The sequence below is a fragment of the Phyllobates terribilis genome, unplaced genomic scaffold (genome assembly GCF_046119375.1).
Source record: "Phyllobates terribilis strain yellow unplaced genomic scaffold, ASM4611937v1 Scaffold_4__5_contigs__length_816908805, whole genome shotgun sequence".
Taxonomy (NCBI): Eukaryota; Metazoa; Chordata; class Amphibia; order Anura; family Dendrobatidae; genus Phyllobates; species Phyllobates terribilis.
In genome coordinates, this window is record NW_027362764.1 from 89,719,914 (window position 1) to 89,739,244 (window position 19,331).

Below are 19,331 nucleotides of genomic sequence, written 5' to 3' on the forward strand. Positions count from 1 at the left end.
AGCAGCCAATGCAAGAGCGAGGCGCCCGCTGCTCTGAAGTGTATGGCCCTTATTAATCACTGGCTCCTCATATCAATTGTATCTGCCCAGTTTTATGCCAGATATCAAACTTGTATGCAGAGTTTTTGGATGGACTGGAGCACAACATTTATATCATGTCCCTAGTACTGGTCCGATACTAGAAAAAATGGATTAAAGGGGTTGTCTGGAGAAAACAAGTCAGTCATCACCTATCCCAATTATAGGTAATAAGTGACTTAGCAGGGGTCTGACCGCTGTGATCAGCACTTCTCTTCCCCATTATAACAGAGCAGCCGGACTGATGCCCGACCACCACGCCATTCAATCTCTATGGAGCTGGCGGAAATTGCCGACTGCAACACTTGGCAACCCCATAGGTGATAAATGGAGTGGTGGTCGGGCATATGACTGCCGTGCCATCAGTCTTCCCAAGGCTGTGGATCAGACCCCCACTGGTCAGTCAGTTGTCATCTGTCCCGTGTGAAAGTGTTTACTCATTTTCACCAAACACCCCCTTTAATATTCAGCATCAAAAACCACACAGCAGCTGATCAGATACATGGCAATGAAGACGCACATTCCAGGGTCTGGCAGACTTATTTCATGCATATGGGGCTTTTAGTAACTGATGGAGACCTCAACTGTTCAGACCCTCTCAAATAATCCAGGATGTCAGCAACCCGTGGCACTGTAGCTGGTGATGTGCGGTGGTCAGGGCATGCTGGGGGTTGTAGTGACATAACAGAAGGAGTGTGCATATCTTCTCAATAGTAAGAAACTCCCTATGGGACATTTGTAACTAATTCCACAAGTGAACATTATCACATTGCTACAATCACCCTCCTCCTACAGCTGCTGACACTTCATACAGCCACATTATACAGAACAGCATCACATGCAGACTAAGGCTATGTGCCCACGATGCAGAAATGCTCAGGATTTTTTCCTGAGCGTTTCTGCATCTTCCTGGCAGAAAAAACGCATGCGGATTGTACATGCGTTTTCCTGCCAGGGACATGCGGAAGTGAAGCATTCTTCACATGCATTTCCGCATGCGGGTTGTCAAGCGCTTTCCAAGCGATTTTAGCATCACTTGGAAAATGCTTGACAACCTGGTCACACTATATAAATCCATGCAACCGGCATGGATTTATATAGTGTGACCGAGAGAATGTCAAAAAATAAATATATACTTAACCCCTGATGGCCCGCGCTGTCTTGCTTCACCGTCCCGGCTGCTTCACCGTCCCGTCACATGACTCTGACGTCAGCGCAGGTTCTTCATTCCATCGCGAAGTGCCGGGAAGCCAGGAGGAATGCAGCGCGGGCCGCCAGAAGGCAAGTATACATTTATTTTTTTATTTTATTCTTTTTTTAATGGTACCTGGGTGTGACTGACTCTCCTATCCTCTACACCCGGGTACCATCCGCACATTAGAAAGCGCCAATTACGCAAGTACAGATGCAGTCTTGCGGAATTGGCGCGTTCTAATGCAAGTCAATGGCGGCGAAAAAGCAGCACTTCCGCAAAATAATTGTTAGTGCAGCGTTTTTTTCCGCAATGATAATCCGCAGCGCAAATCTCCGCAGCATGTGCACAGCACTTGCGGATCATCATTGAGGGACATGGCAGGCCTTCTACCATGCGTTTTTCTAAGAGTTTCTGCCGCTGCGGAAACGCTTAAAAAACGCATCGTGGGCACACAGACTTAAGCTCAGTCACAGACCCTGCGGCATACAGCACAGGGCAGTGTACACACAGCAGGAGGCTGAGCTGTCAGCCTGTACAGTACAGGCAGTGTACACACACACACATCCCCGGAGCAGGAGGCCGGGCTGTCAGCAGGTACGGTACAGGCAGTGTATACATACACACACATCCCCGGAGCTCTAAGGTACAGGCAGTGTATATACACACACATTCCCGAAGCAGGAGGCCGGGCTGTCAGCCTCTAAGGTACAGGCAGTGTATATATACACACATCCCCGGAGGAGGAGGCCGGGCTGTCAGCCTCTACGGTACAGGCAGTGTATATACACACACATCCCCGGAGGAGGAGGCCGGGCTGTCAGCCTCTACGGTACAGGCAGTGTATATACACACACATCCCCGGAGCAGGAGGCCGGGCTGTCAGCCTGTACGGTACAGACAGTGTATATATATATATATATACACACACACACACCTCCGGAGGAGGAGGCCGGGCTGTCAGCCTGTACGGTACAGGCAGTGTATATATACACACACATCTCCGGAGGAGGAGGCCGGGCTGTCAGCCTGTACGGTACAGGCAGTGTATATACACACATCCCCGGAGGAGGAGGCCGGGCTGTCAGCCTGTACGGTACAGGCAGTGTATAAATACATACACACACACCTCCGGAGGAGGAGGCCAGGCTGTCAGCCTGTACGGTACAGGCAGTGTATATATACACACACACACACACACACACACACACACACACACACACATCTCCGAAGCAGGAGGCCGGGCTGTCAGCCTGTACGGTACAGGCAGTGTATATACACACACACACACATCACCGGAGGAGGAGGCCAGGCTGTCAGCCTGTACGGTACAGGCAGTGTATAAATACATACACACACACACACACCCCTCCGGAGGAGGAGGCCGGGCTGTCAGCCTGTACGGTACAGGCAGTGTATATATACACACACATCCCCGGAGCAGGAGGCCGGGCTGTCAGCCTGTACGGTACAGGCAGTGTATATATACACACACACATCTCCGGAGCAGGAGGCCGGGCTGTCAGCCTGTACGGTACAGGCAGTGTATATATACACACATCCCCGGAGCAGGAGGCCGGGCTGTCAGCCTGTACGGTACAGGCAGTGTATATATACACACATCCCCGGAGCAGGAGGCCGGGCTGTCAGCCTGTACGGTACAGGCAGTGTATATATACACACATCCCCGGAGCAGGAGGCCGGGCTGTCAGCCTCTACGGTACTGGCAGTGTATATATACACACATCCCTGGAGCAGGAGGAGGCCGAGCTGTCAGCCTGTACGGTACAGGCAGTATATATATATACACACACACACACATCCCCGGAGGAGGAGGCCGGGCTGTCAGCCTCTACGGTACAGTCAGTGTATATATACACACACATCCCCGGAGCAGGAGGAGGCCGAGCTGTCAGCCTCTACGGTACTGGCAGTGTATATATACACACATCCCCGGAGCAGGAGGAGGCCGGGCTGTCAGCCTGTACGGTACAGGCAGTGTATATACACACACATCCCCTCAGCAGGAGGCCGAGCTGTCAGCCTCTACGGTACTGGCAGTGTATATACACACACATCCCTGGAGCAGGAGGCCGGGCTGTCAGCCTGTACGGTACAGGCAGGGTATATATACACACATCCCCGGAGGAGGAGGCCGGGCTGTCAGCCTGTACGGTACAGGCAGTGTATATATACACACACATCCCCGGAGGAGGAGGCCGGGCTGTCAGCCTGTACGGTACAGGCAGTGTATATATACACACACACACATCTCCGGAGGAGGAGGCCGAGCTGTCAGCCTGTACGGTACAGGCAGGGTATATATACACACACACACACACACACACACACACACACACACACACATCCCCGGAGCAGGAGGCCGGGCTGTCAGCCTGTACAGTACTGGCAGTGTATATATACACACACACACATCCCCGGAGCAGGAGGCCGGGCTGTCAGCCTGTACAGTACTGGCAGTGTATATATACACACACACACACATCCCCATACAGGCTGTCAGCCTGTACGGTACAGGCAGTGTATATACACACACATCTCCGGAGGAGGAGGCCGAGCTGTCAGCCTGTACGGTACAGGCAGTGTATATATACACACACATCCCCGGAGGAGGAGGCAGAGCTGTCAGCCTATACGGTACAGGCAGGGTATATATACACACACACACACACACATCTCCGGAGGAGGCCGAGCTGTCAGCCTGTACAGTACTGGCAGTGTATATATATACACACACACACACACACATCCCCGGAGCAGGAGGCCGGGCTGTCAGCCTGTACAGTACTGGCAGTGTATATATACACACACACATCCCCGTACAGGCTGTCAGCCTGTACGGTACAGGCAGTGTATATACACACACACATCTCCGGAGGAGGAGGCCGAGCTGTCAGCCTGTACGGTACAGGCAGTGTATATATACACACACATCCCCGGAGGAGGAGGCAGAGCTGTCAGCCTATACGGTACAGGCAGTGTATATATATATATACACACACACACACATCCCCGGAGGAGGAGGCCGGGCTGTCAGCCTGTACGGTACAGGCAGTGTATATATACACACACATCTCCGGAGGAGGAGGCCGGGCTGTCAGCCTGTACGGTACAGGCAGTGTATATACACACACATCATCGGAGGAGGAGGCCAGGCTGTCAGCCTGTACGGTACAGGCAGTGTATATATACACACACATCTCGGGAGGAGGAGGCCGGGCTGTCAGCCTGTACGGTACAGGCAGTGTATATATATACACACACACACATCTCCGGAGGAGGAGGCCGGGCTGTCAGCCTGTACGGTACAGGCAGTGTATATATATACACACATCCCCGGAGCAGGAGGCCGGGCTGTCAGCCTCTACGGTACTGGCAGTGTATATATACACACACATCCCTGGAGCAGGAGGAGGCCGAGCTGTCAGCCTGTACGGTACAGGCAGTATATATATATATATATATATATATACACACACACACACATCCCCGGAGGAGGAGGCCGGGCTGTCAGCCTCTACGGTACAGTCAGTGTATATATACACACATCCCCGGAGCAGGAGGAGGCCGAGCTGTCAGCCTCTACGGTACTGGCAGTGTATATATACACACATCCCCGGAGCAGGAGGAGGCCGGGCTGTCAGCCTGTACGGTACAGGCAGTGTATATACACACACATCCCCTCAGCAGGAGGCCGAGCTGTCAGCCTCTACGGTACTGGCAGTGTATATACACACACATCCCTGGAGCAGGAGGCCGGGCTGTCAGCCTGTACGGTACAGGCAGGGTATATATACACACATCCCCGGAGGAGGAGGCCGGGCTGTCAGCCTGTACGGTACAGGCAGTGTATATATACACACACATCCCCGGAGGAGGAGGCCGGGCTGTCAGCCTGTACGGTACAGGCAGTGTATATATACACACACATCCCCGGAGGAGGAGGCCGGGCTGTCAGCCTCTACGGTACAGTCAGTGTATATATACACACATCCCCGGAGCAGGAGGAGGCCGAGCTGTCAGCCTGTACGGTACAGGCAGGGTATATATACACACACACACACACACATCTCCGGAGGAGGAGGCCGAGCTGTCAGCCTGTACAGTACTGGCAGTGTATATATATACACACACACACACACACACATCCCCGAAGCAGGAGGCCGGGCTGTCAGCCTGTACAGTACTGGCAGTGTATATATATATATATACACACACACACACACACACACACACACACACACACACACACACACACACACACACACACATCCCCGGAGCAGGAGGCCGGGCTGTCAGCCTGTACAGTACTGGCAGTGTATATATACACACACACATCCCCGGAGCAGGAGGCCGGGCTGTCAGCCTGTACGGTACAGGCAGTGTATATACACACACATCTCCGGAGGAGGAGGCCGAGCTGTCAGCCTGTACGGTACTGGCAGTGTATATATACACACATCCCCGGAGCAGGAGGAGGCCGGGCTGTCAGCCTGTACGGTACAGGCAGTGTATATATACACACACACACACACACATCTCCGGAGGAGGAGGCCGAGCTGTCAGCCTGTACGGTACAGGCAGGGTATATATACACACACACACACATCTCCGGAGGAGGAGGCCGAGCTGTCAGCCTGTACAGTACTGGCAGTGTATATATATACACACACACACACACACACACATCCCCGGAGCAGGAGGCCGGGCTGTCAGCCTGTACAGTACTGGCAGTGTATATATATACACACACACACACACACACACACACACACATCCCCGGAGCAGGAGGCCGGGCTGTCAGCCTGTACAGTACTGGCAGTGTATATATACACACACACACATCCCCGGAGCAGGAGGCCGAGCTGTCAGCCTCTACGGTACTGGCAGTGTATATATACACACATCCCCGGAGCAGGAGGAGGCCGGGCTGTCAGCCTGTAAGGTACAGGCAGTGTATATACACACACATCCCCTCAGCAGGAGGCCGAGCTGTCAGCCTCTACGGTACTGGCAGTGTATATATACACACATCCCCGGAGCAGGAGGAGGCCGGGCTGTCAGCCTGTACGGTACAGGCAGTGTATATATACACACACACACATCTCCGGAGGAGGAGGCCGAGCTGTCAGCCTGTACGGTACAGGCAGGGTATATATACACACACACACACACACATCTCCGGAGGAGGAGGCCGAGCTGTCAGCCTGTACAGTACTGGCAGTGTATATATATACACACACACACACACACATCCCCGGAGCAGGAGGCCGGGCTGTCAGCCTGTACAGTACTGGCAGTGTATATATACACACACACACACACACACACATCCCCGGAGCAGGAGGCCGGGCTGTCAGCCTGTACAGTACTGGCAGTGTATATATACACACACACACACACACACACACACACACACACACACACATCCCCGGAGCAGGAGGCCGGGCTGTCAGCCTGTACAGTACTGGCAGTGTATATATACACACACACATCCCCGGAGCAGGAGGCCGGGCGGTCAGCCTGTACGGTACAGGCAGTGTATATACACACACATCTCCGGAGGAGGAGGCCGAGCTGTCAGCCTGTACGGTACAGGCAGTGTATATATACACACACACACATCTCCGGAGGAGGAGGCCGGGCTGTCAGCCTGTACGGTACAGGCAGTGTATATATACACACACATCCCCGGAGGAGGAGGCCGGGCTGTCAGCCTATACGGTACAGGCAGTGTATATATATACACACACACATCCCCGGAGGAGGAGGCCGGGCTGTCAGCCTGTACGGTACAGGCAGTGTATATACACACACATCATCGGAGGAGGAGGCCAGGCTGTCAGCCTGTACGGTACAGGCAGTGTATATATACACACACACACACACACACATCCCCGAAGCAGGAGGCCGGGCTGTCAGCCTGTACAGTACTGGCAGTGTATATATATACACACACACACACACACACACACACACACACACACACACACACACATCCCCGGAGCAGGAGGCCGGGCTGTCAGCCTGTACAGTACTGGCAGTGTATATATACACACACACACATCCCCGGAGCAGGAGGCCGAGCTGTCAGCCTCTACGGTACTGGCAGTGTATATATACACACATCCCCGGAGCAGGAGGAGGCCGGGCTGTCAGCCTGTAAGGTACAGGCAGTGTATATACACACACATCCCCTCAGCAGGAGGCCGAGCTGTCAGCCTCTACGGTACTGGCAGTGTATATATACACACATCCCCGGAGCAGGAGGAGGCCGGGCTGTCAGCCTGTACGGTACAGGCAGTGTATATATACACACACACACATCTCCGGAGGAGGAGGCCGAGCTGTCAGCCTGTACGGTACAGGCAGGGTATATATACACACACACACACATCTCCGGAGGAGGAGGCCGAGCTGTCAGCCTGTACAGTACTGGCAGTGTATATATATACACACACACACACACATCCCCGGAGCAGGAGGCCGGGCTGTCAGCCTGTACAGTACTGGCAGTGTATATATACACACACACACACACACACACACATCCCCGGAGCAGGAGGCCGGGCTGTCAGCCTGTACAGTACTGGCAGTGTATATATACACACACACACACACACACACACACACACACACACACACACACACATCCCCGGAGCAGGAGGCCGGGCTGTCAGCCTGTACAGTACTGGCAGTGTATATATACACACACACATCCCCGGAGCAGGAGGCCGGGCGGTCAGCCTGTACGGTACAGGCAGTGTATATACACACACATCTCCGGAGGAGGAGGCCGAGCTGTCAGCCTGTACGGTACAGGCAGTGTATATATACACACACACACATCTCCGGAGGAGGAGGCCGGGCTGTCAGCCTGTACGGTACAGGCAGTGTATATATACACACACATCCCCGGAGGAGGAGGCCGGGCTGTCAGCCTATACGGTACAGGCAGTGTATATATATACACACACACATCCCCGGAGGAGGAGGCCGGGCTGTCAGCCTGTACGGTACAGGCAGTGTATATACACACACATCATCGGAGGAAGAGGCCAGGCTGTCAGCCTGTACGGTACAGGCAGTGTATATATACACACACACACACACACACATCTCCGGAGGAGGAGGCCGGGCTGTCAGCCTGTACGGTACAGGCAGTGTATATATATATACACACACATCCCCGGAGCAGGAGGCCGGGCTGTCAGCCTCTACGGTACTGGCAGTGTATATATACACACACATCCCTGGAGCAGGAGGAGGCCGAGCTGTCAGCCTCTACGGTACTGGCAGGAGGCCGAGCTGTCAGCCTCTACGGTACTGGCAGTGTATATATACACACATCCCCGGAGCAGGAGGAGGCCGGGCTGTCAGCCTGTACGGTACAGGCAGTGTATATACACACACATCCCCTCAGCAGGAGGCCGAGCTGTCAGCCTCTATGGTACTGGCAGTGTATATACACACACATCCCTGGAGCAGGAGGCCGGGTTGTCAGCCTGTACGGTACAGGCAGTGTATATATACACACACATCCCCGGAGGAGGAGGCCGGGCTGTCAGCATGTACGGTACAGGCAGTGTATATATACACACACATCCCCGGAGGAGGCCGGGCTGTCAGCCTGTACGGTACAGGCAGGGTATATATACACACACACACACACACACATCTCCGGAGGAGGAGGCCGAGCTGTCAGCCTGTACAGTACTGGCAGTGTATATATACACACACACATCCAAGGAGCAGGAGGCCGGGCTGTCAGCCTGTACGGTACAGGCAGTGTATATACACACACATCCCCGGAGGAGGAGGCCGGGCTGTCAGCCTGTACGGTACAGGCAGGGTATATACACACACATCTCCGGAGGAGGAGGCCGAGGTGTCAGCCTGTACGGTACAGGCAGTGTATATATACACACATCCCCGGAGGAGGAGGCCGGGCTGTCAGCCTGTACGGTACAGGCAGTGTATATATACACACATCCCCGGAGGAGGAGGCCGGGCTGTCAGCCTGTACGGTACAGGCAGTGTATATATACACACATCCCCGGAGGAGGAGGCCGGGCTGTCAGCCTCTACGGTACAGGCAGTGTGTATATACACACACATCTCCGGAGGAGGCCGCCGGGCTGTCAGCCTGTACGGTACAGGCAGTGTGTGTGTGTGTGTATGTGTATGTGTATGTGTATGTGTATGTGTATGTGTGTGTGTGTGTATATATATATATATATATATATATATATATATATATATATATATATATATATATATATATATATATATATATATATATATATACACATACACACACATCCCCGGAGGAGGAGGCCGGGCTGTCAGCCTCTACGGTACAGGCAGTGTATATACACACACACACACATCTCCGGAGGAGGAGGCCGGGCTGTCAGCCTGTACGGTACAGGCAGTGTATATATACACACACATCTCCGGAGGAGGCGGCCGGGCTGTCAGCCTGTACAGTACTGGCAGTGTATATATACACACACACACACATCTCCGGAGGAGGAGGCCGGGCTGTCAGCCTGGATGTACACAAACAATCCCACAAGGTGAGCGCAGCGCACAGCCTGTTCTCGGGCTCCCCCAGGCGGATAGCCGCCGCTACTACAGGCGCAGGCCCAGCCCAAAAGACAGGATCCCCACACAACAAGATGGCGGACCGCGGCCCCGTCACGTGATCCCTTTGTGCCTTTCGCCTCCAAATTCTCCCCGATAACCCGCCCGTTCCCCCCCCTACAAGGCAGGTACGTGGTGTAGAGGAGGCCGGCTCGCCCTCCCCGGGGTCAGCGGGGTGAGACACCCCCGGAGAGCGGCCCCGGCCCCCCCTCGGCGGCCGTGAGGAGAACATGGCGGCCATTTTGTGCAGGCTCGCGCAGAGCCGGGGGCGCAGGCAGCAAATAAAACCACAATCATTACCGACTCCTCTTCCTTCTCCATGCCGGTGGGCATCTGCGGCACGGCCCGGTTGATGGAGGCATACTCGTGCAGGTCCGGGAGGTCCTCGCAGCGGAAGACGGGTAACGGTTTGGACGCGTCCAGCGCCCGAGCCCGGAACGATAATTTGCTCATTTTCTGTCTACCACAACAAAGCCATGCGACCGACGAGCGGGGAAATCCTCCCGTGCCGCGCTGCTCTCATGGGGTCTCCGTGCTCTGCCGCCGCCGCTCGCCCACCAGCCGCCGGGATCAAAATGGCGCCTTTCCCGGTGTTCCGGGTGGTCCGTAGCTCGGTTCGGGCTGTTATTTCGTGGGGTTCTGTGCTCTCCGGTGTCTCTCTTTCTCCCTCCCTCTTCAATACGCCATGGCCAACATGGCGGACATTAAAACTCCGCTGTCTGCTCCCCCAGCCAACCCGAGCTGCGCAGCCATTCCCAGAGTGCATAGCGCGCCTGCGCGTCCGCCGGGCCCGGGCCAGCCGCAGCGAGGGAGCGCGCACAGGAGGGCGGGGGCGCGCACGGGAGCAGAGCGGGGCCGCGCCTCACACAGGAGGACGACAGCGGGGCCGCGCCTCACACGAGTGTTACTATGGTGACAGATGGAGGCAGTGAGGGCTGCGCTCACATGAGGCGGAGGGCTGCGTCATTCTGCTCCATCACATCCACTGCAGCCTCTAGTGCCTTCATTCTCCCCCCGCCTCACTGATAACTTTCTTCCATTTTTTTTCAGTACGAGCTGTAGTTTTATCACCATTTTTCGTGTATTTTTAGTCCATTTTTTTAAAGGCAAAGTTTTAAAAAAATAAATAACCTCCCAGCGATTCCGCCATTTCTCTTATTTGATCTGATAAGGATAATATATTTTGTTAGTGCAGATGGTGACGCACGCGGAGAGGCCACATGTGGAATTATTATTATATTCTGGGGAAAAGGGAATGATAATTTTTTTTCCATTTTTTTTTAACTGGTCATCCATGGGGCGATGTACAATACAGTTCAATAATAAGTATTACAGTGCAGGCTGGGCTTTATGGGTGTACAAACATGGCCGACAGTTGTCATGACAACGCAGTGAGACCCCCTCAATCATGTTGCAGAAGGGACATTCGCCTCCATTTCTCAGTGACATTCAAGTCATTAGGCTGCTGCGATCACAACACCTCTGACCCCCCCCCCGGGCTGCAGGGAGTGGATTCACCTCCAGGGGGCGCTCCATACACCCAGTGCTCACATAGCGAGTCCTGGGACCTTGCCCTGGTGCCCGTCCTAATTACACCATGACCATTACATCTCCATCTTTATATAGATTACGTTTTGTAACTACATTGATTGCCGCTTCCACCATTTTTGAGATTTCTGTTGTCAGTGAATGAATCCCCCCTTACACTACATTTGACACAGGGCTGCTTGAGGCTTGTACGCTGACAGCCAGCAGAGATCTGGAAAATGGGGCAATAAAGAAAAATAGAACTTTTCATTATACATTAAGCATCTTTAAAAAAGGGATAGTCCCAAAAACTTGAATAATGAAAGCTTGGTGTCCGATCTCTGGGACCCCCACTGATAGAGGGGAAAGGGGACAATATCCCCAGTGTAAATTAAACTAATGGAGCAGTGATAATTCTCCATTCACAAAACACACTTTTGGACCCTTATACGTGTAATTAGTGGGGGAGCCCCGCAGGCAGACCCCCTGCAATTATATATAATCACCTATGCTGTTCACACTACATTCCGCAGAGCGAGTTCAGGGGCATTACAGAGGGGTAGGGAGTTCCCACGAGCAAGAGATTGGGGGCTTAAAATGTCCTCAAATGTTGGCATCTATAGGCTCTGTCTGAATCTCTGAGAAATGGGATTCAGATGCAACAAACAAAGCTCAAAAGTATGAAACTTTGTCTAAAGCAGGGATGTCAAACTCAAACACACAGAGGGTCAAAATAAAAAAACTTGGACAAAGTCACGGGCCAACTGGCATAAAGAATAAATGGGCCCCGCCCACAGAATAAATGGGCCCCACATAGGGGTGGTGGTTCTGGTGTCGCGGACCAAATATAAATCGCCCACAGGCCAGAGTTTGACATGTGTGGTCTAAAGGGAGCACAAATGGGCACAATAAAACTTTGGTCACATACTGTGGAAACAATCAGCAAGGAGGCCACGCAGAAAGTGACGTGGTGTAGTTTAAATATATGCAGCAGAGTTTTCCCTCTGCGATATACAGCAAATCCGAGATAAATCTGCACGAAAAAAAAATCACGTTCGAGAGACACGCTGCACGTGACGAGCAGCAGGAATCGAACACTGGCTGCGTTATTGTTGCAGAGTTTCAGAGAAAACAGTCATTTGAAAAGCCGACTGTGGATCGTGCATCTCGGATGAGCCGTACAAGAGGCCAATTATGCTTCTCCGTGCCCGGGACGGACAGGTCTACCCCTATTTATGGCTACATAGGAAGAAGCCACCTAGACTGAGACACATGGGCCTCAACCGGCTTTTCAAAGGTTTACATTGAAACGCAATATCACAACCGCCATCCGATTCATGGAGCCAGTGGTTCAGGCAGCATGGATTTAGTGTCTGCTTTGCTGTAAATGCATTGTGTGGTTACTGCCAGCACCGGTCTGCCGTATGGCTTCATCAGATGCTCCGCTTCTAGTCCAAAACACATATATCACACCCTATAGAACATACCACAATTTTATATTTCTAGTTTCGCTATTAGAGTGCAATAAAATAGGATATTAGATTATATGGAAATTATAGAGCGGCATACCCCCTTCTATAGGGTAGAGAAAAATTAACTGTGGCAACCATGGTTGTTAGATAAGGCCTCAATCAGACGTCTATTATTTTTCACATACGCAAAAAAAAAAAAAAAAATCGGTCCAAGTATCATGAGTGTTTCAGCTTTTACCATCAGGAATTTACACATATGAAAAAAATAAAATAATAAAAGCTTCTTCTATCCATTAAGCCAGAGTCACACAAGAGTTGATTCTCTAATGCGAGAGAATCGCCTCGATTATGCTAATAGCATCCCGAACAAACTTCAATCAGTTTCTCTGGGATGAATCATAGCACAGGTGAGAAGATGGAGAACTTAACGTCTCCATTGTCTGAGTCCACGAATGCCATCAGTGTGCTCTACAATTTGCAAAGACCCATAGACTTATATGGGTAATTTTGATCTGTGACTCAGATCAAAAACAGACATGTCGCCGTGATTTTTTTATTTTTGTGAACACTCAGTCCACAAGAAAAAAAAACACAGCCATGTGAACAGCCCTATAGACTAGATTAGATACGTGTTCCATAAGTGAAAAACAGGGTTAGAACACTGCAAAATCTGATGGCATCTGGCCAAATTTAATGTGCTTGTACACATTGGAGGAAAGGCTGATGAGCCTGACAAATTGGTCAGGACAGATTGCTAACAAGTGGCTCAGTAGTTAGCCCTGCAGCGCTGGAGTCCTGGGTTCAAATCCCACCACAGACAACATCTGCAAGTAGTTTGTATGTTCTCCCCATGTTTGCGTGGGTTTCCTCCACGTTCTCCGGTTTCCTCCCACACTCCAAAGACATAATGATTGGGGCTCACAATCTAGATTCCTTATGGGGACAGTGATTTTGTCTGTAAAGTGCTGTGGAATTAATGGCGCTATATAAGTGAGTAAAATAAAGCTTGGCCGTGTCCTGCAGATGTGAGGGGAAAGAAGGATCAAGAAGTTGGATTTCAACATGACAATTGTTAGACACCCCCCACAGGCGATAAGCGACTGTTAGGCTGTGTGCCCACGATGCGTTTTTTAAGCGTTTCCGCAGCGGCAAAAACGCTGCAGAAACACTTAAACGCTTGGTAGAAGGCCTGCCATGTCCCCCAATGATAATCCGCATGTGCTGTGCACATGATGCGGAAATTTCCGCTGCGGATTATCATTGCGGAAAAAAACGCAGCACTACCAATTATTTTGCGGAAGCGCTGCGTTTTCGCCGCCATTGACTTGCATTAGAACGCGCCAATTCCGCAAGACTGCATCTGTACTTGCGTAATTGGTGCGTTCTAATGTGCGGATGGTAACCGGGTGTAGAGGAGAAGAGACTCTCCTCCACACCCAGGTACCATTAAAAGCTGTAAAAAAAGAATAAAATAAAGATTATATTCACCCTCCGACGGCCCCCGGACTCCTTCTCTGTGCTTCTCTGTGCTTGTCGAGAGATCGCGCAGGACTGAAAGACCTGCGCTGACGTCAGTCATGTGACGGCAGGTCTTTCAGTACAGCGTACAGCGATCTACCGGCAGCCAGCACAGGAGCGCAGCAAGACTCGGGGACCATCGGAAGGTAAGTATAAGTTTTATTTTTTGACATTCTGTCGGGTCACACTATATAAATCCATGCTGGTTGCATGGATTTATAAGGTGTGACCGAGTTGTCAAGCACTTTCCAAGTGATGCTAAAAATCGCTTGGAAAGCGCTTGTCAACCCGCATACGGAAATGCAAGTGTAGAACTCTTCACATCCGCATGTCCCTGGCAGGAAAACGCATGTACAATCCGCATGCGTTTTTTTTCTGCCAGGGAGATGCAGAAACGCTCAGGAAAAAATCCTGAGCATTTCTGCATCGTGGGCACATAGCCTTAGAGAAGTTTGGCAGCAGCTTATACCCCTCTCTCCATTCTACCTACATGCACGCTCAGCTCACATGAACGCTTTTCCATACTGACCAACTGTGCATGTGGGAAATTACAGCAGGTAATAGTCTCACCTGATATTCCGATGACGCTCGCGTATATATCTCAATGTGTGCACGAAAAAGAAAAAAAATGGATGTCATACTGACATAATCCCTGTAAAATCTGTTTTTTTTAATGGGTCCATTGCAATTATTAACATAGGAAACTGTACTTGGCCTATTAGTTTTAATTATTAATGTATAAAAGCAGAGACCATAGGAATGTCAAAATGGACACACAGTGGATATAAAAAGTCTACACACCCCTATTAAAATGACAAATTGTCATGCAAGAAAATCATACCAAGAAAAATCAATTTAGAACATTTTCTACCTTTAATGTCCCCCATAATGTGTACAAATGCATTGAGGAGGGAATGGGGGGAGGGAGCTAGAAAATACCAAATCTAAAATAATGTGGTTGCATAAGTGTGAACTCCCTCTTATAATTGGCTAACTCTAAACACAACAACATCCCCAAATCACATTTACCCTCATGTAACATTGTAGTCAGTACACAGCTGCCATCATTTACAGTAATTCTGATTAATCCCGTAGAAAGTTTAGTTGTTCTAATAGGATTTTCCTGACATTTTCTTAGTTGCATTTTTCAGTAAACTGCTTACAACACAGCAAAGGGATCTCATTGTTGAAAGTTATCAGTCAGGAGAAGTGGACAAAATAAAAATTTCCAAGGCATTAGATATCCCAATTCCCCAACTGATCCAGTTCAAACTACTAATACTGATTTACAAAACCGTCCATAATCTGTCTCCTCTGTATATCTCCGAACTAATCTCCCCACATAATCTTAGATCCTCCCAAAACCTCCTTGTCTCTTCCATACTTATACGTTCCTCACCTAATCGCCTCCAAAACTTATCCCGATTATCCCCCATCCTCTGGAATTCTGTGCCACAACATGTCCGATTATCCGCCACATTTGGAACTTTCAGACGGAACATGAAAACCCATCTCTTCAAGAAAGTTTACAACCTGCAATGGCCACGCTCCCTCCACACCACCATCAGAGGTGCTGCAACCCCCCAACCTACTGTCTCCTTCCCCATTATCCTGTAGACTTTAATCCCGCAAGGGCAGGGTCCTCTTCCCTCTGTACCAGTCTGTCATTGCTAGTTTATACGTTGTAATTAACATAGTAACATAGTTTTTAAGGTTGAAGGAAGACTAAGTCCATCTAGTTCAACCCATAGCCTAACTTGTTGATCCAGAGGAAGGCAAAAAAAAACATGTGGCAAACACTAAGCTCCACATTGGGGAAAGAAATTCCTTCCTGACTCCATACAGCAATCAGACTAGTTCCCTGGATCAACGCCCTATTAATTTGGATTTTGTACGTAACCCCTTCTCATGTACAGCACCATGGAATGCTCTAAAAATAAATAATAGCAGTGAATACTGAAAATAGTCAAGAAGAAGTGGTTTAAATTTGGTACAACAGTGACAAAGTACAGTTATATGAAAAAGTTTGGGCTCCCCTATTAATCTTAAGCTTAATGTTTTCTTAAAATTGGTGTTTTTGCAACAGCTATTTCAGTTAGATATATGTAATAACTGTTGGGCACAGTAATGTTTCTGCCTTGAAATGAGGTTTATTGTACTAACAGAAAATGTGCAATCTGCATTCAAACAAAATTTGACAGGTGCATAAGTATGGGCACCTCACCAGAAAAGTGACATTAATATTTAGTAGATCCTCCTTTTGCAAAAATAACAGCCTCTAGTCGCTTCCTGTAGCTTTTAATGATTTCCTGGATGAAGGTATTTTTGACCATTCCTCTTTACAAAACAATTCCAGTTCAGTTAAGTTTGATGGTTGCCGAGCATGGACAGCCCTCTTCAAATGATCCCACAGATGTTCAATGATATTCAGGTCTGGGGACTGGGATGGCCATTCCAGAACATTGGAATTGTTCCTCTGCATGAATGCCTGAGTAGATTTGGAGCGGTTTTTGGATCATTGTCTTGCTGAAAGATCCATCCTCTGCGTAAGTTCAACTTTATCACTGATTCTTGAACATTATTGTCAAGAATCTGCTGATACTGAGTGGAATCCATGCGTCCCTCAACTTTAACAAGATTCCCGGTGCCGGTATTGGCCACACAGCCCCAAAGCATGATGGAACCTCCACCAAATTTTACTGTGGGTAGCAAGTGTTTTTCTTGGAATGCTGTGTTTTTTTCCGCCAGGCATAACGCCTTTTTGTATGACCAAACAACTCAATCTTGGTTTCATCAGTCCACAGGACCTTCTTCCAAAAAGAAATTGGCTTCTCCAAATGTGCTTTTGCATACCTCAGCCGACTCTGTTTGTGGCGTGCTTGCAGAAACGGCTTCTTTCGCATCACTCTCCCATACAGCTTCTCCTTGTGCAAAGTGCGTTGTATAGTTGACCGATGCACAGTGACACCATCTGCAGCAAGTTGATGCTGCAGCTCTCTGGAGGTGGTCTGAGGATTGTCCTTGACTGATCTCACCATTCTTCTTCTCTGCCTTTCTGATGTTTTTCTTGGCCTGCCACTTCTGCCCTTAACAAGAACTGTCCCTGTGTTCTTCCATTTCCTTACTATGTTCCTCACAGTGGAAACTGACAGGTTAAGTCTCTGAGACAGCTTTTTGTATCCTTCCCCTGAACAACTATGTTGAATAATCTTTGTTTTCAGATCATTTGACAGTTGTTTTGAGGAGCCCATGATGCCACTCTTCAGAGGAGATTCAAACAGGAGAACAACTTGCAAGTGGCCACTTTAAGTAGCTTTTCTCATGATTGCATACACCTGGCTATGAAGTTCAAAGCTCAATGAGGTTACAAAACCAAAAAAAGTGCTTTAGTAAGTCAGTAAAAAGTAGGTAGGAGTATTTAAAACAAGAAAATGATAAGGGTGCCCATACTTATGCACCTGTCAAATTTTGTTTGAATGCAGATTGCACATTTTCTGTTAGTACAATAAACCTCATTTCAAGGCAGAAACATTACTGTGTCCAACAGTTATTACATATATCAAACACACACACACACACACACACACACACTACAGACCAAAAGTTTGGACACACCTTCTGATTGAAAGATTTTTCTGTATTTTCATGACTTTGAAAATTGTACATTCACACTGAAAGCATCAAAACTATGAATTAACATATGTGGAATTATATACTTAACAAAAAAGTGTGAAACAACTGAAAATATGTCTTATATTCTAGGTTCTTCAAAGTAGCCACCTTTTGCTTTGATGACTGCTTTGCACACTCTTGGCGAGCTTCAAGAGGTAGTCACCGGAAATGGTCTTCTAACAATCTTGAAGGAGTTCCCAGAGATGCTTAGCACTTGTTGGCCCTTTTGCCTTCACTCTGCCGTCCAGCTCACCACAAACCATCTCGATTGGGTTCAGGTCTGGTGACTGTGGAGGCCAGGTCATCTGGCGTAGCACCCCATCACTCTCCTTCTTGGTCAAATAGCCCTTACACAGCCTGGAGGTGTGTTTGGGGTCATTGTCCTGTTGAAAAATAAATTATGGTCCCACTAAATGCAAACCGGATGGAATAGCAAGTCGCTGCAAGATGCTGTGGTAGCCATGCTGGTTCAGTATGCCTTCAATTTTGAATAAATCCCCAACAGTGTCACCAGCAAAGCACCCCCACACCATCACACCTCATCCTCCATGCTTCACGGTGGGAACCAGGCATGTAGAGTCCATCCGTTCACCTTTTCTGCGTCGCACAAAGACACGGTGGTTGGGACCAAAGATCTCAAATTTGGACTCATCAGACCAAAGCACAGATTTCCACTGGTCTAATGTCCATTCCTTGTGTTCTTTAGCCCAAACAAGTCTCTTCAGCTTGTTGCCTGTCCTTAGCAGTGGTTTCCTAGCAGCTATTTTACCATGAAGGCCTGCTGCACAAAGTCTCCTCTTAACAATTGTTGTAGAGGTATGTCTGCTGCTAGAACTCTGTGTGGCATTGACCGGGTCTCTAATCTGAGCTGCTGTTAACCTGTGATTTCTGAGGCTGGTGACTCAGATAAACTTATCCTCCGAAGCAGAGGTGACTCTTGGTCTTCCTTTCCTGGGGCGGTCCTCATGTGAGCCAGTTTCTTTGTAGCGCTTGCTGGTTTTTGCAACTGCACTTGGGGACACATTCAAAGTTTGCCCAATTTTTCGGACTGACTGACCTTCATTTCTTAAAGTAATGATGGCCACTCGTTTTTTTTTACTTAGAATTTGTATTATGGCAAGAAAAAAGCAGCTAACAGTCCTACTGAATAGACTATCAGCTGTGTATCCATCTGACTTCTGCACAACACAACTGATGGTCCCAAC

At 49.6% G+C, this 19,331-nt stretch overlaps 1 protein-coding gene across 3 annotated transcripts in view; it reads right to left on the reverse strand.

Annotated features, from left to right (window-relative positions):
* The window catches only part of EPC1 (enhancer of polycomb homolog 1), a 98,070-nt gene that overhangs the window by 59,824 nt on the left and 18,915 nt on the right, over positions 1 to 19,331 (reverse strand). The window contains exon 1 of one of the 3 annotated variants that reach the window (XM_073677627.1): positions 10,238 to 10,769. The exons of the other annotated variants lie outside the window; for them this stretch is intronic. Coding sequence (XP_073533728.1) covers positions 10,238 to 10,390 — 153 coding nt within the window. The 5' untranslated portion in view covers positions 10,391 to 10,769. Of the gene's footprint in view, positions 1 to 10,237; positions 10,770 to 19,331 lie in introns of those variants that run through there. 3 annotated transcript variants of the gene reach the window in all.